The 23,982-nt window shown below is 36.9% G+C and overlaps 1 protein-coding gene across 1 annotated transcript; it reads right to left on the reverse strand.

Moving 5' to 3' along the window:
* Nucleotides 1-1,520: 1,520 nt before the first annotated feature.
* On the reverse strand, nt 1,521-14,084 carry apcdd1l (adenomatosis polyposis coli down-regulated 1-like). Its single transcript, XM_058779159.1, has 4 exons — nt 13,737-14,084; nt 4,845-5,028; nt 4,029-4,557; nt 1,521-3,170 (listed from the first exon to the last, which is right to left on the reverse strand). The coding sequence occupies exons 1-4, from the start codon at nt 13,795-13,797 to the stop codon at nt 2,400-2,402; spliced, it is 1,545 nt and encodes a 514-aa protein (XP_058635142.1). The 5' UTR covers nt 13,798-14,084; the 3' UTR covers nt 1,521-2,399.
* Between the last annotated feature and the right edge of the window lie 9,898 nt (nt 14,085-23,982).

Below are 23,982 nucleotides of genomic sequence, written 5' to 3' on the forward strand. Positions count from 1 at the left end.
AATTCCCAACGTTCGGAACTCTTGTTACAATCAGAAAGCATTACCTCATGGCACCCAGAGCCACCGTCACAGACACGATTTAATACGAACAATCTGCTGCCTTTTGGATGTGACTCGCTGACTCGTTTTGCCCTCCGCGCTCTCTTCCGTTCCGTCCCTCGGCCAGCGACCATTATTTCATTGCTTTTAACAGAAAAACCACAAACTCCATCGTTTCATGATTCCAAAAGAGTTGTTTAACAGGAATAAGCCCGCAGATGGTTTTAATGACGTAGATCTAAGATAAGTAAAAAGAAATAGAGAGAAAAGCGGAAGTCTCTTGAGTATTTTGGGTAATGGCTGGCCATATGACATTGCTTATTAAGGCTAAACATTTCAAAATTAAGGGTTATTCCAATTTCTTTTCATTTTTTACTGTTAGGTTTGAACTCTGGGTTTGGCTGTTATCTGGTAAGTGCAAATGCTGAGAACATCTGTGATTAATAAGACAACACTTTATAGGATTGTCATTTTTGCATACAAGCAGCTTTTCCCCCCACATAATGCAACAGCACAGTTTTTTTCAGTGATTTTGTTCTGTAAGTATTTGTGCCATGCATTTTCTCCACAGGGGCTTTCTTAATTGTGACAAGCCATAAAACAACCCACCCACCCATATATGAGAGTCGCAATATTTTTATGTGATTCATCTTCATATTTGAAGCCAAAAGCCAAAAAAAAAAAAGGTATTTTAAGATAGAATAAAAATGTTAAACCTATGAAATCTTGTGAATAATGTAAAAAAGAAAACGCTGCATATTATATAAAGTTTATATTAATTGATTATTACAAAATAATTCGATACATACACACAAATATATGTAGTGGGAGTGGGATTTTGCTGTATACCAAATCTGAAAATGAGTATGAACATATGTAGGATTTCATGAGTGCCTGGCATCTCTGATTATTTCATTATACACGCATTTATGCATGTAATTAAGGATTAACTTATTAAAATGGTAACTGCTAAAATGCACATCTACAGCAATTGTTTCTGAACCATATAAACTAATATGGTAGGCCTATTTCTCGCTTTTTTTATATCCCATATTTATTTATTTTATATCCAATTTTGAAATTATGACTACTATGGTACATTTTTGTAGGGGTCGTGTCAAAACTATAACAAGCAATATCATGCATTTTTATGTTTGACAGATTCATTTGGACGTCTTGGAATTTTTTTGGGGTTCAAAGATTGCCTCCAGAACAAGGAATCGCTCCACTCTGTAAAAACAGAAAATCGCACGCTCTGCTAAACTAAGACTGAATGAGTTGAACACTTCCTGTTCTTCCAAATAAACAGAGGGAGTGAATTGTATGCAGAGTTCTGAGAACTTACGCTTCAGATATTGGCGAGCGCGAGCATAATGTGGAAGCCATATGACAGCTCTATTCAAATGTCTTGCACATGTATTCAACACTGGATGTGAATTGAACCATTGTGCAAGAGCTCACCGAACGTGCATAGTCACACACAATACATTTTGTACAGTACTATATATGTAGATATGTTAATAGAGAATCAGTTCAAAAAAACATCCATTAAGTTTCTTATCAAAATTACTTTAATAGTAGCAATAAATATGTTCACCCTCACCATTATTAGAAGATTAAAGCTACATAAAATTTATTAGATGGCAAAAATTAGCTAAGTCTCCTTGTCTTGAAGACAACAGCATAATATTGAAATAATACAGGGTATTTTATGTTGAATGTAGTCCATATATGCATTTCAGATCAAATAATTAGGACATACAAGATCAGAAAAAGGCATTTTGACTTCCAGCGTGTTTATATTTTTTTTTTGGAAATCTTCTTTCTTCATTTACAGTCGAAAGGGAATCTGAATGTCTATCTGTATCTCCCATATCTGGTTTTAAAGCTGAAGAATTGCAGATATAATGACTGTTTTCAAACACTTCTTCCTGTTGGTCGGTCCAACAGATGGTCCCGCCCCAGATTCACACCATTGGTTGTACACTGGTAAATATTTGAAGTACTTGACATGTAACTGTTTATCTTGATGGAATGTTGGCAAATATACTTTCTACAGAACATTCAGGTTTTGAATAGATATCCATGTAGTATTCTTCTGGAGTTCATATGAAACGACGCTTCAGATTGCAGACATCAAAAATAATGCTTACATACTATATGATAAAAGGAAGTTTCTATGTAAAAATTTTGCTTTATGGAGATTTCTTAGATTAAAAAAAGTGTCATATTTCAGAGCATTTGCAGCAAGCGTTTTGTTATAGCACCAAAAAGAACAATCCTCCAGTCTATCAGATTGTACAGTGCCCGTAATAAATGGGTCAGAATTTGATCAGTGAACGTGAATGGCACGTCAAATTTTAGAAAAGATAAATATTCCAGCACCATGCATTTAGAACAGACAGCAGAATCAACGAAGAGTGCAGTGCATTAGCAGAGCTTATCTTAGGTCCTGTTGAATGATCACTGTAGGAACTGTAGCGTGGCTCCACCCCAACCCTTGTGCTGCATTGCACCATTGGTGTCTGAAAGGACGTTGGCCTTTTTGCAGGTCGATCTGGGCTGGATCCATCTGTGGGCCTTTCCCCAATGAACAACAGGGGGCGCCCTTTATGATCCACCCCCATCTTAAACAGCTCATACTCTTTGTGCGGAAGTCGTATTCCCAATGCGTCGCATCCGTCCGTCCAGGTTATGTCTTGCTCGACACCCGTCTCCCACCCGCCCGGCTGCCCACATCTTCCATTTTGCGTTGAATTCAATTCCCGCAGCAGTGCTTGGTCATACACGATCACTTTTGCTCGTGTCACCTTAAAGACGAGCTCGGTGGCCCCACGTACTTTAGCTGACTGTCCCACTTTAACATAATGACCTGATGCCAATAGTGTAAAGCTGGGCTGGCGGCACATTGGGTCGGAGTAATGTTGGTAGGTCCCGTCCCAAGTGCGTTGCTTCTCGTTGAAAACAAAAAGGCGAGTGAGGAAAAGGACAGCTGGATGGGACTCGCAGCGTTGACTCACCCAGTTTCCATTTAGATCCAGAGGGATGGGAGGGGATGGAGGAAGGATGGGTGGATGCTGTTCAGAGGCTCGGTATACCAGGGCGCACACTGGGCATGGGTGGATGTGGTGCTGAGAGTAAAAACGAGGATTTTGTTAATTTTAAGGTTGGCGTCAGTTCTATTTATTTATTTTATTTATTTTGGAAGAAATTAATACTTATATTCAGCAAGGGAGCATTAAATTGACAGAAAGTGACAGAAAAGATATTTAAAATGTTGCAAAAGATTTTGAATACTGATCTTTTGAACTTTCTATTCATCTAAACATCCTGGAAAAATGGTTTCCACAAAAAAAAAAAAAAAATTAATCTAATATTTTTTTCCCACTATACAGAACCTCTTGTGGATTGGAAAGGTTCCACACTCTTAAAAATAAAGGTTCTTTATTGACATCTATGGTTCCATGGGAAACCTTTTATCATCTGCAGAAACCTTCAATTCCACAAAAGGTTCTTTATAGTGGGGGAAAAAAAGCTTCTTTAAATTATTCAAATGTTCTTTACACTAAAAAATTTTTTTTTTTTTTTTAAACTGTTCACTAAAAGGTTCTTTGGGGAACCAAAAATGTTTGTTCTATGGCAGGGATCCTCAAATCTGGCCCACGAGATCCACTTTCCTGCAGAGTTTAGCTCTAACCCTAATCAAACACACCTGAGCATGCTAATCAGTGTCTTCAAGATCATTAGAAAATCACAGCTAGGTGAGTTTGATTATGAGTTGGAGCTAAACTCTGCAGAAGATTGGCCCTCCAGGGAAAGATTTGAGGAACCTTGTTCTATGGTATCATTGTGAAAACCTCCTTTCTGAACCTCTATTTTTAGAGTGCATGGTTGATAAAGGTAATTGAATATAGTCAGCATTTTATCTTAGCAGTCCTAAGCAGTTTTTAATCAAAAAAAAAAAAAAAATTAGTAGTCTTTACTCTTACCATAGCATTCTGCAGAGGCTCCTGGTAACCAGTCGGTCTGTGGTGCACCCTTTCCTTCCAGTCTGTGTGCACATCCCCTAAGAAGAGCTCCTGAGGTGGCCTGCTGTGCGGATGGTGATGGGTCTCCACCCGCAGCAACTCCAGCTCCATCATGGAGAACCCAAGAGCACCTAGGCAGTCTTTCTCTGCTTTGGCGTTGAAGAGTTCATAGAAGCGATGGGGCACCAGGTGTCCTCCAGATTTGAGCCCCAGGCAGGAAGAGGGCAGGCGGCTAGAGAGCTGATGAGCGGCCTTCTGGCTGTGAATGACCATTCCTACTTTATGGAGGTGGTGCTCTGCTTCAGTGGCTCCACGGGTGATCCACGAGGCCTGGTGTAGCTGCAGTTTACCCTTGATTACAAGAGAGTAGGTTGGGATGTGGCACTCGCTGTCAGAGTAATAGTGCTGGAGGGCCCTGAAGAGACGTGTGGGGCTTTGGTAAAATGTGTACGATCGAGTGAGGAATTCTGGGCCGGGTCGCACTTCACATCTGAGAAGAAAAGAACAATATTTAAAGTCAAAAAGTTAGTTATGGCAGTTGCAAACCACTTTAATTCCATGTGATGCATTTTCAAGTGAAGGATATTCCATGAGACAAAATGACTGAACTACTTTAAATGACGCTTGGCTTGTTGCTTCAGTTTCAGAGTAGGTTTCTCAACACCGATAATATGCACTGACAAATCATTCACAATAAGACCAAGATTTTGCATTGAAACAAATTGGGTCGAATCTGTATTCACGTTGACTTTAAAAGTAGAAAAGTGTGTCTCTTACCTGCTTGACACCCAGTGGCCCTCCAGTTTGGGTGGTATGGTGGCTGTGATTCTTGCTTCGTTCTGTAGATGGCGTAGCTGAGTCTGGCACTGTGGCTCCCAAAACAGTCTCGTGCTGAGGTTGGCATGGGGTACGAGTGGGGCGGTGGGCACTTCCCAAAGCTTACTGCCCCTCACACACAAAACTGAGGAGAGAGACGGAAATTATCAGTCTGTATGTATGTTAATGCAGACATTGCATTATTGCATCTGCCTCCATGAAAGCTTAGTTTATATAAAAGTGTGATTTAGGTTTTGACCTAATCTTGCTTAAAATAAATAACCCAAAAATCACCCTCAGATCATCCTTAAATGTAGATCAGTCACGTCATCTGAGCAGAAATGTAGCATTATCACTTGCCTTACCAATGGGTCCTCTGCAGTGAATGAGTGCAGTCAGAATGAGAGTCCAAATAGCTGATAACATCAAAATAATCCATAATAATGGACTTCACTCCATCAGTAGAAACAAATCCATCATTAAGGCACTTTTAACTTCAAACTGTCGCTTCCTGCCAAAATTCATAACTGTTAATAATGCTTCTTCCAGAGAAAAAGTCCATGCTGTTGTCCTCTCACATCAAAATCCACCGACATATTTCTCTCCTAATTCAGATAAAATGACTTATTGACTGGAAAATGCAATATTATCCTAGAAAAACAACGGTTTGAAAAATGCCTTGATGGATTTGTTTCTTACAAACACACAGGTTTTCACTTCACAAGAAATTAATTGATGGACTAGAATTGTGTGTATTATTGTGATGTTTTTATCAGCTGTTTGGACTCTCATTCTGACGGCACCCATTCAGCGCAGAGGATCCATTGGTGAGCAAGTGATATAATGCTACATTTCTCCAAATCTGTTCCAATAAAGAAACAAACTCATCAACATCTTGCATGGCCTGATGGTGACTAGTTTCAGCAAATTTTAATTTTTGGGTGAACTGTATCATTAAGTTTGTTTTCTTTTCATTATTGAAGTTGTAATGAAAAAGAAAAGGTATTTTTTATTTAAAAATGGATATTTTAAATCCTAAAAATTTCTATATGTTAATGTTTTTAATAAAAATATTTCCTTAAAGTGCAGGTCTTAATTTTTAAGCTAGTCCCAATTAACAGTTTATGTGTATTGTTGTTGCTTGTAATAGTTGCCAATATATTAAATCCAAAGGGCTTCATTGAAATCATTCCAGAAGGTCTAAGTTTGCAATAATGTGCTGATCTCTTTTCATGACTCTGTCACCACATTTCCGAATAAATTAAACCTTTAAAAACCTCAGACACTTCAAAAAGCTTTGGTACCTCCAGCAATAAAATAAAAAAAATAAAAAACCTCCAAGAGGAGCATTTTCACTTCACGGTCTTTTACGGTCCATAAACAGGATTTTGCTGAACTGGAAGTGGTTGAAGGATTTTGCATTTCTGTAATTTTCCGTGTAATGAAACGTGATGAGGTCTATTAGAGCCATATATAGATCCCAATCCTGCTCTGACCGCGATTTGTGGTGAGGGGCGGGAGGCCAGAGGTTTGGCATGTCACTTCAATCAGACACCATCTTCAAGGGAATGGGAAGGGATATGTGGCACTGGCCAATGAAAACAACAATTTTTGACAATTTTTTTAAACAGACAGAAAAGCAAACATGGTTCCAGCTCACGAGGAGTGAGATTTGTCAACATGGCACTGGGCATCTTTGTTTGATCGGTAAATCTCCTTGCCGTTGGCCTCACCACAGAGCTGTCCTTGAGTAAGAACATTATAGATATATGGTGTAGTAAACCTCATTAGCAGAGGGAGAACTTTGGGAAGTTGCATGCTGAGAAGTGCTTCACTATACATGGGCACAAAACATGAGCTCTTCTATCAAACTTGCTCCAAAGAGAAGGGTGGGAAGGAGAGAAACAACTTTATTTGGGACTTCATTGACTCTTGTGGCAAATGTCAAATAATTATTCCAATTACAAACAGTTATAACATTTCAAAGTCACATTTCAACCTGAAATTGAAAGAAAATTAAGCCTGCTTTAGGACATTTAAGATTATTGCATCTTGACAGTTTTGATTTCCTTGCAAAACTCAGGAAATACTTTTAATTATAAATTAGATGTGTGAGGTTTTTAATTTAATTTAAAGTACAAATACTTTTTAAAAATAATTTCAATATGCAGTACTATTCAAAAGTTTGGGGACATAACATTTTAAGTCTCTTATGCACACCACAATATTTGCAGGAACCATGATATGTTTTTTAAGGATTTTTTTTAATGAATAACGCAATAGAACACCATTTATTCAAAATAGAAATGTTTTTTAACATTATAAATGCCTTTATTGTCACTTTTAAGCAATTTAATGTATCCTTGCTGAATAAAAGTATTATTTAAAAGTAATATTTAAGTATTTTATATATATATATATATATATATATATTATGCCAAAAAAAAAAAAACATTTTTGAATGGTAGGGTTATGTATCTTTGCTCTCTGTTCTTTTGATTTGAGATAAAATATATCGCCGTGTATTAATTTATAGTTTTTCAAACAGTTCGATGGAACTTTTAATCAGATAAAACTTCTCTCAGAAAAGTACTAAACAGAAAAGCCTTTATTCACATTTGTTAACTGTAGCCCTAAAATTTCTCTGATTGCATAATTACAGAGCATTTATTGAGCATGTCAAGCTGGGTCTAGTTGTTTGCCCTAAAGAAGGGAATTATTTCCTCATGCTGTTTGGGAGGGATCCAGACTGCTTTTTAAAGTTTTTTTTCCCCCCAATACGGAGCCAGTGTGAAAGCAGACGTGTAGGTCATGATTACAATAAAGTGATAATGCTAGATAGAGTTAGTGCTTTTCAGCTGCCTGTTTACGGTTGTTTTGGTGGTTCAGCAGCCTCTAATCAAGATGGTTTTTTTTATTCAGTGCAGGCCTGTTTTATGTTACTATCTGCATGTGGATCACTTGAACATAGAGTAGAAATAGCTTCTAGGCTTTTCACACTTGAAATTGTAAACCAGGGTAATTTTCAGCCTAGTTTCCCCATATTTCAAATACTTTACTATGGGTAGTCAGATTTTAACTTACATTGTAAGTTTCTAAAATATTATTTACGTTTGTCGCTCAACTGCTTCTCTCAGAGTTCAGGGCTCATGAATATTTCATGAGGCAGGCACTCTTCATGTTTATGATTGGTTGCCTGTTGCAAAACCTCTGGCGCAGCGCTTCAAAAACTTGGGTTGAAAGCTGCTTTTAGTACCATTTCAAAATTAAAAGTGCTCAACCTGTTTGTAAACGTGACGTTTACATGTTTTAAAAGCCTATAATCGCTGAAAGTTACTGTATTGTTCGTTAGCATTTGCATAGGCTACAGTTGAACCAACTTGTAAAGCTAACGTCGCTGTCGCTAATGTCGAAAAAAGAACCCATTCATGAAAATGACTGCCTTTGGATCACTTTTCAAGGTGAGTTATCGATTATCCGTGCTCGCGCGCGCGTGTGTGTGTGTGTGTGTGTGTGTGAGAGAGAGAGGGAGGGAGAGAGAGAGAGAGACGCCCCTTTAATTGGTTAATAGAAGCGCTGTGGTTGTGCTGTGTTGTGTTGGGTTATACGATTAGCTCTCAGTGTAGCCATGGTGTAAATTTTGTGAAGATTTCACGGCGAGATCCTATCTATTTTACAATTTCTCTCTCTCTCTTTCTCTTATCTTTCTATCTCCCATATAAATGGTACGGAAGCGCTGGTGCGTCTCAGTCAAAGCGGCAGTGCATGATATTGAGCAGCAGAGGGCGCTGTGGGTGAATGTGTGTGGTCTCTTTGCTTACAGGCAATTCCCTTTAGTGTGAGCCAAAGTAAACTACCTGTCTTAATATTCCAACCATTCAACACCCCCAGACACACACACACTGGAGACATTGATTTATAGATGAAGTGAGGCTAGCAAAAGTACCTTTGTCGGTTTCATGTATTTGTTTTTATTTGTCATTTCAATTTGGACAGCTTCTCTCTCACCCCTAATGCGTCATTACTGAAGAGTGGCCAAAAATAAAACATCCCCTTTCCTCTCTACCACTACAGTATTCCTCCTGCCATTGCCTATTTAATATAATGTGAATGAAAATGAGACTGTGAGAGACACAAGTTTTTATCATTTATTCAAAAACATTAAAAACGAGTTATTCCAAAGGACACAAAAAAGTCTAGTTGAAAGTCTTGAACAGAATATTGAACAGACTGTACACATGGCCTCATTTTCAGTCACGTCAGACCAGTGTTATTTTACTATCAGTCATATACTTTTTTTTTTTTTTTATATATATTTTGAATTCGATTTTTGATTTATTTTTTCAGTTTTCATTTTAATTATAGTTGAAGTTTTAATTTGAATTTTTATTTTTTTGGTCACTTTTATTCATTTTTTCAAGTTTTAATAGTGTTTTATTTATTTAGGCTAGTACTTCAACTTAATCAAATTAATGTAATACATTTTTTAGAGTAAAAAATTATATTTACTAATTTTACTATTAGAATTAATACTAGTTAATTATTAATTATTTTATAGTATTTTGTTTTAATGACAATGTGCACTCAACCTGGAAATGGATCAGAATGTTAAAAGATTTCTTAATTTTACATCATAACTTTATTTTACATTTTCAAAATCCTAAACCTTCATTTATTTTATGTTTAAATTAAAAATAATAATAATTTAGACTTTTGGATCATGCTGTATATATCATGGTATATGAATATTGTAATGATTCAGAACCACTACATATATCAAAGCACCATCTGATACCATCATCACTGTACTACAGTATTGCCACATGCATGAAATGGCCCTTTTTCAGTGTTTTAACTGCCTTTGTGCCTCGGGTCCGACTCTCTCTCCCACCGGCCCCTGCTTTGATAACTGCTCCCTGATGAAAAAACTCCCATTTACACCTCATTTACTTTGGATAGAGCTCAGATTCCTCGCTTCCTCTCCCTCTCCCTCTGTCACAATCTTTTTGTCTGATGAAGTACAGTTACAGAAAGGTAAAGTTTCAGAGTCAAGTCTGCATGTGTGTGCATGCATATAAGCGCTGGGGGCAACAAAGGTGTGTGAACGCTTGTTCATGTGCATATGTTTATGAAAAGAGTAGGAGAATATGTTTGTCTCTTGATACGTGCAAGTGAATGTGAATACGATTTGTGTACAGAGCAGTTATATCTACATCTATGTAAGAAATGGTGGGTGTATGTGTGCTTTTTTTCCCCAGAATTCTTCTCATCACTCAACTTCCTTACAATTCTGCAGCATTGTTGTCTTTTCATGAACGTTAAACCTACTTAATCTAGCAGTTGTTTTCATTTAGATAAGGGATTATGAGAAAGTTTCTCCCTCAAAGTAACGGTTACCCCTAGGGTTAACTCAACATTACTGATAGTGACTAACCAGCAGAACTCCTGTGTAACTTATCCCTAATTTTTTTTTAGTTTTGTTTGGTATTTGGATGTAGTTAATGCAATATCTTGCTAGCCTAATCAAAAACAACAAGTATTTGATTATTAATTGAGTGTTAAGGCAAATTATGGCACAAATGCAGTTAACTTTATTAAATTGTGTGCCAAATTCCACCCTAATAAAAAAAAAAAACTGCAATATTACAGTGATATTTAATAATTTCATCTAATATCACTTTCACATGTATGATGGTATGATTTTTTAAAGATATTTTTTAAAGTCTCTTATGCTTGCAAAGGCTTCAGTTATTTGATCAAAAATACAGTAAAACAGTGATATTATGAAATAATATTACAATTTAAAATAACAGTTTTCTATTTTAATATATTTTAAAATGTAATTTATTTATGTGATGCAAAGCTGAATTTTCAGCATCATTACTCCAGTCTTCAGCGTCACATGAATCTTCAGAAATCACTCTAATATGCCAATTTGCTGCTCAAGAAACATCTTTTTATTATCATCAATGTTAACCACAGTTGCGTTGCTTAATATTTCTGTGTAAACCATGATATAATTTTGTCAGGATTTTTTATAAATAAGCTTGAAAAAAAATTGAAATAGAAGTCCTTTATTTGAAATAGAAGTCATTTGTATCATTATAAATATCTTTACTGTTACTTTTGATAAATGTAAAGCATCCCTGCTATATAAACATATTAATTTCTTACTTTATAAATGAAGAATTTATAAATTTGTAATTTGTAAATGTATCTAAATTAAAATTTTACTTCAAACTTTTAAATAGTATTGTATATTATATATTATCATGTATATGGGATATGTTATATCAAAATGTGGAAAAGTTTTTTTTTGTTTTTGTTTTTTGCAAACATTCACTAACATTAGTCAGCCATATGCAGTAATCCAACCTGTTGCTGACCACATACCAAATCAGTTAACGAGATAGTAACTGGTGTGATATGCTCCTATAGCTGATTGATGATTTTGAAATGTTGTGCATTAGTCAAAGTCTCTCTGACAAGCACTGGGCCTCCTTTTATCTATAAATGGCTGACAGGCTTTCTCTCATGTCATCTGCTTATGAATATTACTCATGCATCTCAAAGCAGACAATTTCTTTTAAAACGGTGGAATGAGAGGAACAGACAATGCCAAACAGCTGGAAGAATTACAGTGGCGATTCCTTGTAATGCTGGAAAGCCTTCATGGTTTTTTTTTAATCATTGTTGAGGTGCAGCTTCTTGTAAAATCACCTTGTGTTAAATAATTTTCCACTTTAAATCAAAGTAGACAAAGTGTAACAGCCAACAACAATACAGCGTTGCATTTAGCATCTGTTTTGGCAGATTACTCAAGCGCATGGGCATGATATTAATCATTTTCACAGATTTAATTCCACTGTTTGATGAAAGAATCCCATGTTTTGTAATAAAAGAGAAAGTACAGGCACATAAATGCACACATACTGACCTCTGAGGTCATGGGTAACTGCCATGAGTCATTGGGGGGCGGGTGTAATTGCACCAGTCTTTCCCTCTCTCTCATTCTGTAGGCGGCCTGATAGTGAGAACAGAAGCCTATTGCTTTCTTCATCACCCTAACCATCCCTGACTGAAAGGAACGAGAGCGTAGAAGAAAAACAGCCACTAAATGGCATACGAACAGAAGGGGTCGTTAATGGTGCTGGCCTGTTACTCTAATCATTATTTTAATGGTGGCATTAGTTCCACGGCTGTGATCTGCTTTCACAGGAAACAATGGCCTCCTCTAAACCCCTGCTAACTTTAAAAGAGCCTGGAACAAAAATGGGGGTCCGGGGCCCATGGAGGAGACTGACAGGTGAAAAGAGTGGTGCATGGGGAAAGGTGAGAGTAAGATCACAGTGTCGAGCCAAACTCTTTGCTATTTATATTTAAAGCGCTTTCAACTTCACCTGACTAACTTACAGTGATTTTCCCGGAGAACAAGCCAAATTTCTGTTACTTGTGCACTCTTAAAAATGAAAGTTATAACCTTATGCCATTGGAGAACCTTTTAAAGTTCCTGAACTGACATTTATTCTTTATTTCTTTAGAAAACCGTCTGTGTGGTGCTTTAAAGAAGCCAGAAACTGACATGCTGATCTGAAGAACCTTTTTCATGTCAAAACAACTTTGTAGACCATACATAGCGACAATACAGTAGTTGATGAGGTGCTGCAAAAACTTTTTTTTAAGAATTCAAAATGTGAATTCAAACATATTTCATTTACATTTAGGCCTATATTTGGAATATATTATTTGCATGCAAATCAGAAGCATTTTTTTTTTTTTTTTTACTTTTATACCCCGCTGTATGTTTTACACATGCACAAATGTCCCACCAAGATCAGCTAAAGTATTCTGAAAGGGTGCAAGTGTGAGTTGCATGTGTTTCTTTTAACAATTTATGGACAAGTTTAGTTTTGTCATTGGTTTTATTAAGGTTAATTATAGCTGGAATTACCTCTAAAACTTTAACTGAACCTTTCCCTGAGAGCTGTTTGTCATCCTTTAGATCTTAATTACTCTTATGAAATCCAGACAAAAAAAAATGCAGTAAAACTTTGATACACTAGAAAATGCTCAGACATGTTGGTCTCGATAATGAAGGTGTTTTGCTTGGCAGCTCTCATACTTTAACACATTAACACTAAGCCATTCTTAAGCTAGCTTATACTTAAGATTCTCATAATTCATATTTGTGATTATTTTACATTAATATAAGACACAAGATTCATTCATTCAAATGTGCCATAAAAATTAATCGTATATGTTTCTGATTTATAATGATTGATTTGCCTGGTTGGATCTGTGATAAATGCAGATCTAGGCTGTACTCATATGATAAAAATGAAGGTTCTTTAGGTTCAGCAAAGAACACTTTTCTTACATTTTTGGCTGTATAGTTTTTTGAGTTGCTGTATGGTGATTTTTAATATATGAAGTTAATGCAGTTGCATTGTAGGTTGTTCACTGTTTCTTCACAACAGTGGTTCCCAGTCCCGGTTCTGAAAAACTGCACATTTTGGATATCTCGCTTACTTAACTCACCCGATTTATATAATCAGCCTATTAGTAGAGGCTCCAAGACCTGAATTGGGTGTGTCAGATATGGGAGACCAGGATTAAGAACCACTGCTTTAAAGCACCAGTTTGTTTTAGAGAATAAAAAGCACATTGTATGACTCCAAAAGCTTTTTTTCTGTGGCGTCACAATATAAAAAACATTTTATGATTCAAATGTATCAGGCGTATGATCACGTGCTTTCATGATTTTTTTTAATAAAAATATTTTAAATAGCATCTTGAAATGCTTCATTTAGAATGACAGATGGAAAGAGTATAAAAGACAACAAGTTAACTGACCTTGCATGAGAAAAACCACCCAAGTTGTATTCAACAGGTGAACAAGTCTCTCCTCAGCCATGACCAGGTACTAACAGTCACCAAATCACTTTACAATCAATGTAGGGTTGAAAAGAAAAAGCTTTGGAAATGCTCCTCTCCTGGATGTTCACGTCAATGAGAGCGTGTCAGATGAGAGATTACCAGTTATGCAGATCAACTTAATCCACTTAATCCAAGTTTCATCTTCAAACATGAAATTTTCCATTCATGGTAGAACTCATTGACTGAGTTTGCAAGATCTCCTCTCTTGATGGTGCTTGAAAGTCCGTCCCTTGTTAATTCTGTGCTCTCTCTGGTGATGATAAACCTGTGTGGTGTTTGTAAGAGTCTGTCTTTGGGTTACTCAGTTGAGAGGAGCTAGAGAGCGGAGCGAGAATCTGAGAGGGAGGGAGGGAGAGAGAGAGAGAGAGAGAGAGAGAGAAAAGAGGAGGGAACTTGTAACCTCCAAGCATTAACCCTCTGGGGAGCACTCAGGGTAAGGTGCAAAAGGGCACAATCAAAGCCAGCAAGTTGAGAAACCTACCCGCAACATTAGATTAAACATAAATGTGTTAATCAAACACACACACCTATATATAAACAAAGTTTGACTGATGCAACGTAAGCAGAAGGTTTCCTGCATTAACTTTGTAATACTTTAAATCTTTTCTCCCTTTACCTCATATACACATATAATATGGGCATAGAGTAGGTGTTAAAAAGCGATGGCACAGTGCCATCTGAGAAAAAAGTTTTGGTATATTGAAATTAGAACTTGACTCTGCCAGCTGCTATGATTTTGAAATGCAATACAGCAGAGATAACACAGTGAAAGTACAGTCCAACAAAATAAATCTGTTAGTATATGACATGTGACCCTAGATAGCATTAAAAAATACCAGCTATAAATAATATTTAATATAATGATATATTAAATGGATTTAATGCATATGAGGTAAATTATGAGTACAAGTTTAGTCATTAATGGTGTTTAATGTGTTGGTGAGAGTGCCATGAAACTGGCACTTTGTATTTCGATGCTGCAGCCAATGCATTGAAGTGTTTATGACCTGAGTGATTTGGATTCTGTGTTATGTTCATGAGGTCAAGTTGAAGAGTTAACTTATATGCTTGGATTCAGAAATGCATAGAAATTGGATGGATTAGAGTGGGTTTTTTGTTTTTGTTTTTGTTTTGTTTTTTGCTAGGTAAGGTAAATTAAATGTGTAGCCCACTAAACACAAAATCTTTTCGCATATGGACTGCCGTGTGAACTCATTAACTCTGAATCTGAATTCTTCTTAAGCCCTCTGTGATATCATTTTTGGCCACAGCCTCATAACTGTTTGTGACTGCTGTGTCGATCAGTCATTCATTTAGTAATGTGTTTGTTGCAGTAAAGAAGTGACGAGTGAGAACAGAGTTGGACCGCGGACATAACCCTGAGGAGCGCCAGACCATGTTGCTGAGTTTCACCACTTGTGGTTTGCTGTGATGATAAAATCCAGTGTCTAATTGCCAGACAAGCTGCACAAACTCAGTGTTTCACATCTCAAGAGTTTATTTGAAGAAATAACAGCTGAATTTCATAACTAAAGGTAACGGTCAGTACAGTTCATGTTTCATAATGATCACCAGTGGTTTTGCTAGTAATGAAAGATGGCACGACTGTGTAATTGAGTTATTTTGATTTATTAATTCATTTGTTTATAATTATAAATATTATTTATAATATTTATTCATTTATGAGTTATTTAATACAGTCTGTTATTTCAGCATTTAGGCAAAACAAATCGGAAAAGTTAAAGGTGCTAAAAAAAATTGTATCCCAACTTAATATGCCAAAACAAACAAGTGTTTTTGGCACTTTTAAAACATTGCTCTTTTGGTTTGAACACCAAGACACACCTAAAAATGCAACTCAACCAATAGCATGAATTTGGGGGTGGGACTATCTGTTTGCCCAACCAATGGGAGACAGAGTGTTTGGGGAACCTGTTAAAAACCAATCGTTATTTTTGCAGTTTCCTTTGGTAACAATAGTGGCGCCAAATTACATACTTCACCTTTAACCATTCTTGTATTAAGAAGAAACTGTTATATTTAGCTCACATGTAAGAAGAAGATAAGTTTTACATCATATTCCCAAGATATGGTTACAGCACCCCCCACAGGACCTGTTTAGTTTCTACACACATTTATGGACATATTCTCTGTCTCGTTCCTTTTTCCACTCTCTTTCTGACTTTTCCCTTCACATTGCTTTCCGTATAATGGACGCAGCTTCCAATCTAACACACCCATGCACCCAAAACCACAAACAGCTCTCTAATCAAAACCTTTCCGTCTCGCTGCCTTCTTTGTCACACACTCTTATGCACAGATTTGATGTCATTGAGGTGCAAAGCTTCTTTGCAAAACCACCACCCATTTCATTCTTCATCCCCCCCCCTTTCTCTCATTTCCCTGAGGCCTGTGCAATCAGTCATCTGTTTGATCATGTGGAGATGTGGCTTTAGTGTGTGTGCTGGCTTGGTGCGTAATTCTGTCTTGGTGCTTTGAGATATGAAAGAGAGTATTTTTTCCCCCCTCGCTTCCTCAGTTTAAACCAGAGATGCCGCAGCAGTTCCAAACCAGTGAAGTCTAACACATGGCAGTCGTCCAAGCTGCAGGAGTTCCAGCCCAGGTGGGCAAGAAGGGGGTTTGGCGCAGAACAAAAGCAGAATCGTGCCCCTGTGCATAAGATAAGATCCACTCTCTAATCATCACACATTCGCATCCCTGCATGCAATCAGGCAGCTGGGTGACTACAAATGCACACTGACACAAACACTTACTTTAAACACACACCGATAGGGCTGCCAAGCGTCTCTTACACTCTTCAAAATTAAAGATTCTTTATGGGCATCTATGATTCCTTGAAGAACCTTTGACATCCATGCAACATTTCCATGCACAAAAGTTCCTTTATAATAGAAACGTTCTTTAAATTATTAAAATATTCTTCACACTTTTGAAAAAAAAAAAGGGGGGGTTCTTTGGGTAACCCAAAATGGTTCTTCTTTTATTGCATCGATACAAAACCCTTTTTTGGAATCTTTATTTAAAAAAATGTAAAATATAGAATCAGCCCATTTATAAAGGAGCACTCTTAAATTTTTCCGTAAGAGGTTTTACCCATATAGAAAGATTTAGTAATTTGTTTAAAATCATAGCACTTACGTGATATTAAAAGTATATATTATTTTTACATTTCCAGTTTTCATTAATTTTGTTTTTCAATATTAGTTATTTTATGTGCTTTTGTCATTTTATTAGATGTTTTAAATATACTTCTAAATAGCTTTAATTAATTTTGATTTAAGTTCTAGTCATTTTAGTACTTCAGCTTATTTATTTCAGTTATATAAGTTTTCAGCTAATATTTACATTTGATTTTGTTTCTGTTTTATTTCAGTTATTATTATTTCAATTTCAACTATTTTTGACAGTTTTTATTTAACAATAACAACACTGCTCTCTGTTCATCTTCCACTATTTACATTCACAGTTCTCTAGTGTAGAGGACAGAAGCTAAATTAGCCCTTCAGTATGACATTAAAATTATAATTTTTTTTGAACTGATGCAATGAAGTAGTATGCATTTCAGCACTTCATTCAGTCAAGGAGTGATTGTTTTTCTAGCTGCAGGCATCAATCTCAAATGCATATGTGATGTATAGAAAGTTGGCAACCCCTTCACAAGAACTAACCCTAAAACACGTACAGGACATTTAGACTATATATAGTCTGCTTAATGACTCGTAAATATCCTTGCATTACACCCACGGTTGACTTTTAAATATTCAAACAAGCTGTGACTGTAGTTAAAACGGTTAGCTTTAGCATGCTTGCGCTTTGGTTGTTAATTGAAATACTTGCGTCAACAGTTTGCTGCTCTGTCTATTTACATTTAATAGTGTCTATTTGTAGACGGGGAGAAGTTGCCTTGTGGGTATGTGGACCTCCTGCTATGGATTCCCTCAGTGGTGGTCTTGGACAGAGCAGATTTTGCCTTTGCTCTTCTGATACGCCACTTTTAGCCTTTCTCTATCTGCACTGATGTTTATCTGCATGTCTTTTTTGCATAATCAGAGCACAATAGATGCCCAAACAAGTCAGAGCATAGCAACTTGGGAAGCATCCCGGCAATGTTGCCCCTCTTTCATCGAGAATTCCACACAGCCATAGCCTGGAATATTTCAATTCCTGTTCCGATGCCACATGGAAGATACATTAGCCAGCTGACCTCTGACCCCTTGTGTGTTTCTTTGGCTCTGTGTGTGTGTGTGTGTGTGTGTGAGGCACAAAAATAAACATTTGTATGCACAAACATGAAGAGTAACATTCATTTAGACACGCACACAGCGGCTCATTAGTGCAGTGCTGTCGGCAGGACCTTGCTTTTTCTTCCAGAGGTTACAACAGCTGCAGCTTTCAATGATCCGGAAACTAAAATAACTAACAAATAATGATGCTGAGACATTTCACAAATTCCCCATATTACTTACAACTACTCTTGCGTCTAACTCTGACCCAAATTAATCCATAAAAAAGTAACTGTAGTGTAATTACAGGTATTTTTAAATGCAATATAATCGAATTCCAAGTACTTCGTTTTGGAATCTTATTATGTAATGCAGATTACATGTAATTAGTATACCACTGGTTTTGAGTAGGCCTATGTTTTAGCTTGTTGCAATGTAGTGGTGGATTTCTAGACAGTTGGGAAGAAGTTTTTAACTTAAATTTAGCCTTGACAAAACATGCAGTTATGGATATATCATATATTTTTTTCATTATTTTGTAGCAGCCAGTACTGGATATTTAATCGTGCTTGTTCATTTCCTCATAAATGTTTTTAACACTATTTCTACATTAAAAATAAATGATATACAATTTTGTCCAAAATTGTATATCATTTATTTTTAATGTAGAAATAGTGTTAAAAACATTTATTTGTTAATGGGCATAAGAAGAAAATAATAATACTCTAATATCAGAATTTTAATGTTGTAGCATCTTAAATAACAATGAATCTGGCAGCTACATGTTTAATAAAACACACAAAAAGCCTTTCATATTTTATGTTTTCATTATTGTTACAAGTTATTATAGCACATTATCATTAAGGAGATTATCTTGAAGCGTTAGGGGTGATGGACGTGTTTTCTGCGAGAACAAAGGCTTTCTGTAATAATGTGGGATTAGCAGAAAGGAAAAATGGAAATGTTTTTGAAAGCTCTACTCACAACACATTTCTTATTATGTTGGAGGTTCCTCATTTTGGCTCAAAGACATTCCCCAAGTGAGAACACGCGAAACGTAAAACCCGAGATCTTGACTTTATCATTAATCTCTGTAGATCTGTGAGCAAATGCCTGGAAAATACAAACCCCTGTGGCATGTTTGCTTGCTCTGACTCTTCTTTGTGTCTTTCGTTCTTTCACTCTCTCCATCTAACATTTGCTGTCTAGAGTCAGTGATAAGACTTTAGAAGATTAGCCTGTTCTGAAGTCAGCAGCTATCTCATCTGCTAGCGGTTCGTGACATGAGTGTGGCTTGATATGCTAAGCATCTCACCATCAACACTTCATCATGCACTGATCTGAGACCAGCTACCCCAACCAGACCTCTACTGTTGTGTTAAAGAAAGCTCAAAACACATCTCATATCAGCAGTGGAATGTATCTTCAGCACATCACTTCTCACTGCATCTACAAAGCTGGAGATATCAATGTGCTCTCTGCAGAAACAAAGATTAACATACCACTGGCTGACTAATTAACTGCCTCCAGTTCAGACATCATTATTTAAAATTGTCACAAGCGTCCAAGAGCAAGCCTAGTTGTTGTCACGCTTATTTAAAGCAACATGAACGTATACATAGAGGGATTTGAGAATTAGATTATGAATATAATATTGTTTCAAAGCATTTGCTCTTGATTATTTTTAACCTGTAAATAAGAACTACTTGGAGAACCTGATTTAGTACCATATGACAGCAAAGAGCACCTTTTCTTTTTTTAAATGGTATTCTGACTATTTATTGTCAGATTTGATCGATTCCGTTGTCACTTCTGAATTAAAAAAAACAACGTACCCCAAACTTTTGAACGGTAGTGTATCACAGCTTCCACAAAAAAAAAAAAAAAAAAAAGAAAGGTTTTCACAAACCTTGGTGAGCGTTTTTTGAAAAGCAGTTTTGGTGAGCAGCTTTTGAAAGAATTATTTCAAAAACATTTAAAAAGCCTTAAAGATTCTAAATTTTAATTCTTTAAAAGTGTGAAATGGAATTTGCCTGTGACGTTACAGCTCAGATCTAAGCAATCTTGAATGTCCTGTGTCAGCCGAGTAACTGCCTTTGAGATGAATGGGAATGCTAACGGACAGCTTTTTCCAGGTGTTATAGACCTCCTTGATATTAGCATGGTCATAAAATAGTTTCCTTTTCCGGTATTCCCAAATGACTCTTTTTGTGCCATGTATGTGTTTTCAGATGTCGGCCACCTTTTTGCTATAGATGACACAGCCTCTATAATTTCTTCAACAAAAAACATGTGGACATCACAACTCTTACAAAAATTAACCATGGTTTTAAGAAAGGAAAGGAAAGGAAAGGACGTGACGTGACGTGCGGCCAAGTATGGTGTCCCATACTTGGAATTTGTGCTCTGCATTTAACCCATCCAAGTGCACACACACAGCAGAGAGTAGTGAACAAACACACACACACCGTGAACACACACCCGGAGAAGTGGGCAGCCAGTGCTGCAGCGCCCGGGGAGCAGTTGGGTGATCGGTGCCTTGCTCAAGGGTCTCACCTCAGTCGTGGTATTGAGGGTGGAGAAAGTGCTGGACATAAAAACGCTCCTAAAATGTTGAAGACTGGTGGATGCGGAGCATCAAGCTTCTACCAGACCTTCCTCCTAGAAGTTATGACAAAACCAATCAGACATTATCCTCATTGAATGTCCTGTGTCAGCCGAGTAACTGCCTTTGAGATGAATGGGAATGCTAACGGACAGCTTTTTCCAGGTGTTATAGACCTCCTTGATATTAGCATGGTCATAAAATTGTTTCCTTTTCCAGTATTCCCAAATGACTCTTTTTGTGCCATGTATGTGTTTTCAGATGTCAGTTAAAGACAAGTCTGTTGACATAACTACATTCCCACTTGTTCTAAGAGCCAGAATGAAGCAGGAATCCTCTGTGGCCTGTAACATGAGCCCTACAGATTTTGACACCATAGATATTACTATACATATGTGTGTTAGTGGTGGTGAATGAGGGTTCATGGGTGGTACAAAAAGATTTACTATATATATATAATTTATTTGAAATGGTACATTATTGAATTAAACTATACATATAATTTAATATGCCTAAATCTCCTTTAGAAACTCAGAAAGGCCAAATGGTGTATCATTTGTTTGGCCACCCGGGGTAAACAAACTAGGTATACGGGATATTTACTTGTGTAAGTGGTGTTGGTGAGTCTATTCAACCATGCGGTTTATCTTGAAAATGTTTCTTTAATTACTCACAGAAATGTATCTGTTAATTGAAACAGAAATTTCCCATGACTATGGGATTCCTCCAGCAGTCTGTTGGTTTTAATTGAACAGATTATAGAGGGAGCCAGAAGGGTGGTTGAAGGGGTCACAGACAAAGCCATAATTAGCTGTGGCTAATTGCTGTGTGGCTTCATTGGTTTGGTTAACTTTAGCATTTAGCCTCTGCTGGCAGATGGCGGAACTACATCTACATATTTCTCCATTGACAACTATTGAAAAGTAGCTGAGTGTTTTGGTAAATATTTTGTGTGCAAGCAGTCTTGATGCTTGCTGCAGAGGAAAAAACTGCAGTTGTGAGGGAGAGGAAAAGGTTGAGGCTGGGTGGTAATGGGAGGTAAATGGCCTGTTTGGGAGTCTTGCAGCAACAGGTAAAATGCTGCTCTCATTTCATACCTGCCGACAGGTGCTTGGCAAAGTATGAAAATGGAGGGTTACTCACAAAGAGGATCAAGGACAGTTGTAGTCACACCCTTCCGCCCTCACACTAGACAAACATCCTCTTTCAGAGGAAGAATGTTATCATGCACAGGTAAACATCAAATCTATATCAAAGACGTTTTGCCACCTGTACTTTTACTATTTTTTATATAATGAAATCTTCTAATACAAACTGTAAAGTCACTGCAACTTCTTTGTCAGCTTACCATGACCATTACATTTTCATTATCAATCATTGTGGCAGTATCTTCATGGTAAATAACCACATTTTTACACTATATATAGGTGAATTCAGGTAAATTGAGAAATATTAAAGGGGTCATGAACTGCCTTTATTTTCTCTGAGATCCACTTATAATGTTATCAAGATTTTTACATCAAAAAAACATCATAATTTATAAGTAATAGGCTATTTTCTGTCTTGTTTTAACCCCCTCATCGGAACGGCCGCATTGAACAGCCGTGGCCCACTAATAGTTGTGTATGTTTGACAGCCTACATCCTTCACTGGATGCTGCAGTGATTTAGGTTAAAAACACATAAATACTTAGTACATATCAAATTATCTGTAATAACAGACAAAACAATAGTGACCACGTAATGAAAACGGTTACTCACACTTGTGTGTTGCGACATTACATTGCAATCCAATATAGTCGGCACAGCAATCTTTCTGAAAATCCCGCGTCAAATTGTGCCGTGTATGCAGTACGCAGTTTGTGTAGGGCACCAACTCCCAGGAGGGGCACTATCCCAGTTGCTCAAAAATAAATAAAACAACAGCCTTTAAAATGACTTAAAATGCATTATATAAAAACAATGAGGTAACCCTGCTGAAAAAAAAAAACAATAGAACCATCACAGAAAATTCTAATACCACAAATAAATCACAAATACAATTATAAACATTACAAACCATAAATGTTTAACCATTAAAACCATTAAAAGATTTTTTATAGATTTATTGGTTTTAACAAGCCACCAATAGAAGGTGACCAATTACCAGTAGAGACTAACAGGGTCCATTATGTTTCCATTAAAACCATGCAAGTCCCATTATAAACAGTAAAACCATTACAAATGTTGTGATGGTGTCTATTGTTTTTTTGTTTTTTTTTCAACATTACATGTTATAAATGCCTGTAAAGGGCACCAAAGGCCTGGTAATTGCTGCTGTTACACTTACAGGACGATCATATCCTTGTTTAATAAGCTATTGACCGAACATTTAATTCAAATATCCACTTAATCTTTAATTTTCGGCCACCTTTTTGCTATAGATGACACAGCCTCTATAATTTCTTCAACAAAAAACATGTGGACATCACAACTCTTACAAAAATTAACCATGGTTTTAAGAAAGGAAAGGAAAGGAAAGGAAAGGACGTGACGTGACGTGCGGCCAAGTATGGTGTCCCATACTTGGAATTTGTGCTCTGCATTTAACCCATCCAAGTGCACACACACAGCAGAGAGTAGTGAACAAACACACACACACCGTGAACACACACCCGGAGAAGTGGGCAGCCAGTGCTGCAGCGCCCGGGGAGCAGTTGGGTGATCGGTGCCTTGCTCAAGGGTCTCACCTCAGTCGTGGTATTGAGGGTGGAGAAAGTGCTGGACATAAAAACGCTCCTAAAATGTTGAAGACTGGTGGATGCGGAGCATCAAGCTTCTACCAGACCTTCCTCCTAGAAGTTATGACAAAACCAATCAGACATTATCCTCAGACAAGGATAACCGCTGGATGCAATAACTTCTGAAAATATTGTTGTAAAACTGCTTAATTTTCTTTTGCGTGATTTCTGAATGCTTGAGACTATAAAATCAATTTCTGTTGATTCTTGGGTGAAATATGACCCAGATTTGTGCTTGACAGGTTTAGTGAGAGAGAGACCATTGATCTTTATGTTGGTTACCTTGGCCTGATTTAAAGATGCTGACAAACAGAGGCATCTACTGCATGTTGGTCATGGTGTCATTCTATCTTCATAGTAATCGATCCAACATGCTCACCAGTGCAAGCTATCATCTCCATCCCCTCCTCGTTAAAGAGTCTCTCTGCTACCATTTACAACAATACACATTCTATTTCCATCACTTTGTGATGTATGATTTATGAAGCACTCCCTCGTCTCGAGATCATGAAGTTCCATCTGTAACTTTTTTAT

This window comes from Onychostoma macrolepis, chromosome 06 (genome assembly GCF_012432095.1).
Source record: "Onychostoma macrolepis isolate SWU-2019 chromosome 06, ASM1243209v1, whole genome shotgun sequence".
NCBI classification, from domain to species: Eukaryota; Metazoa; Chordata; class Actinopteri; order Cypriniformes; family Cyprinidae; genus Onychostoma; species Onychostoma macrolepis.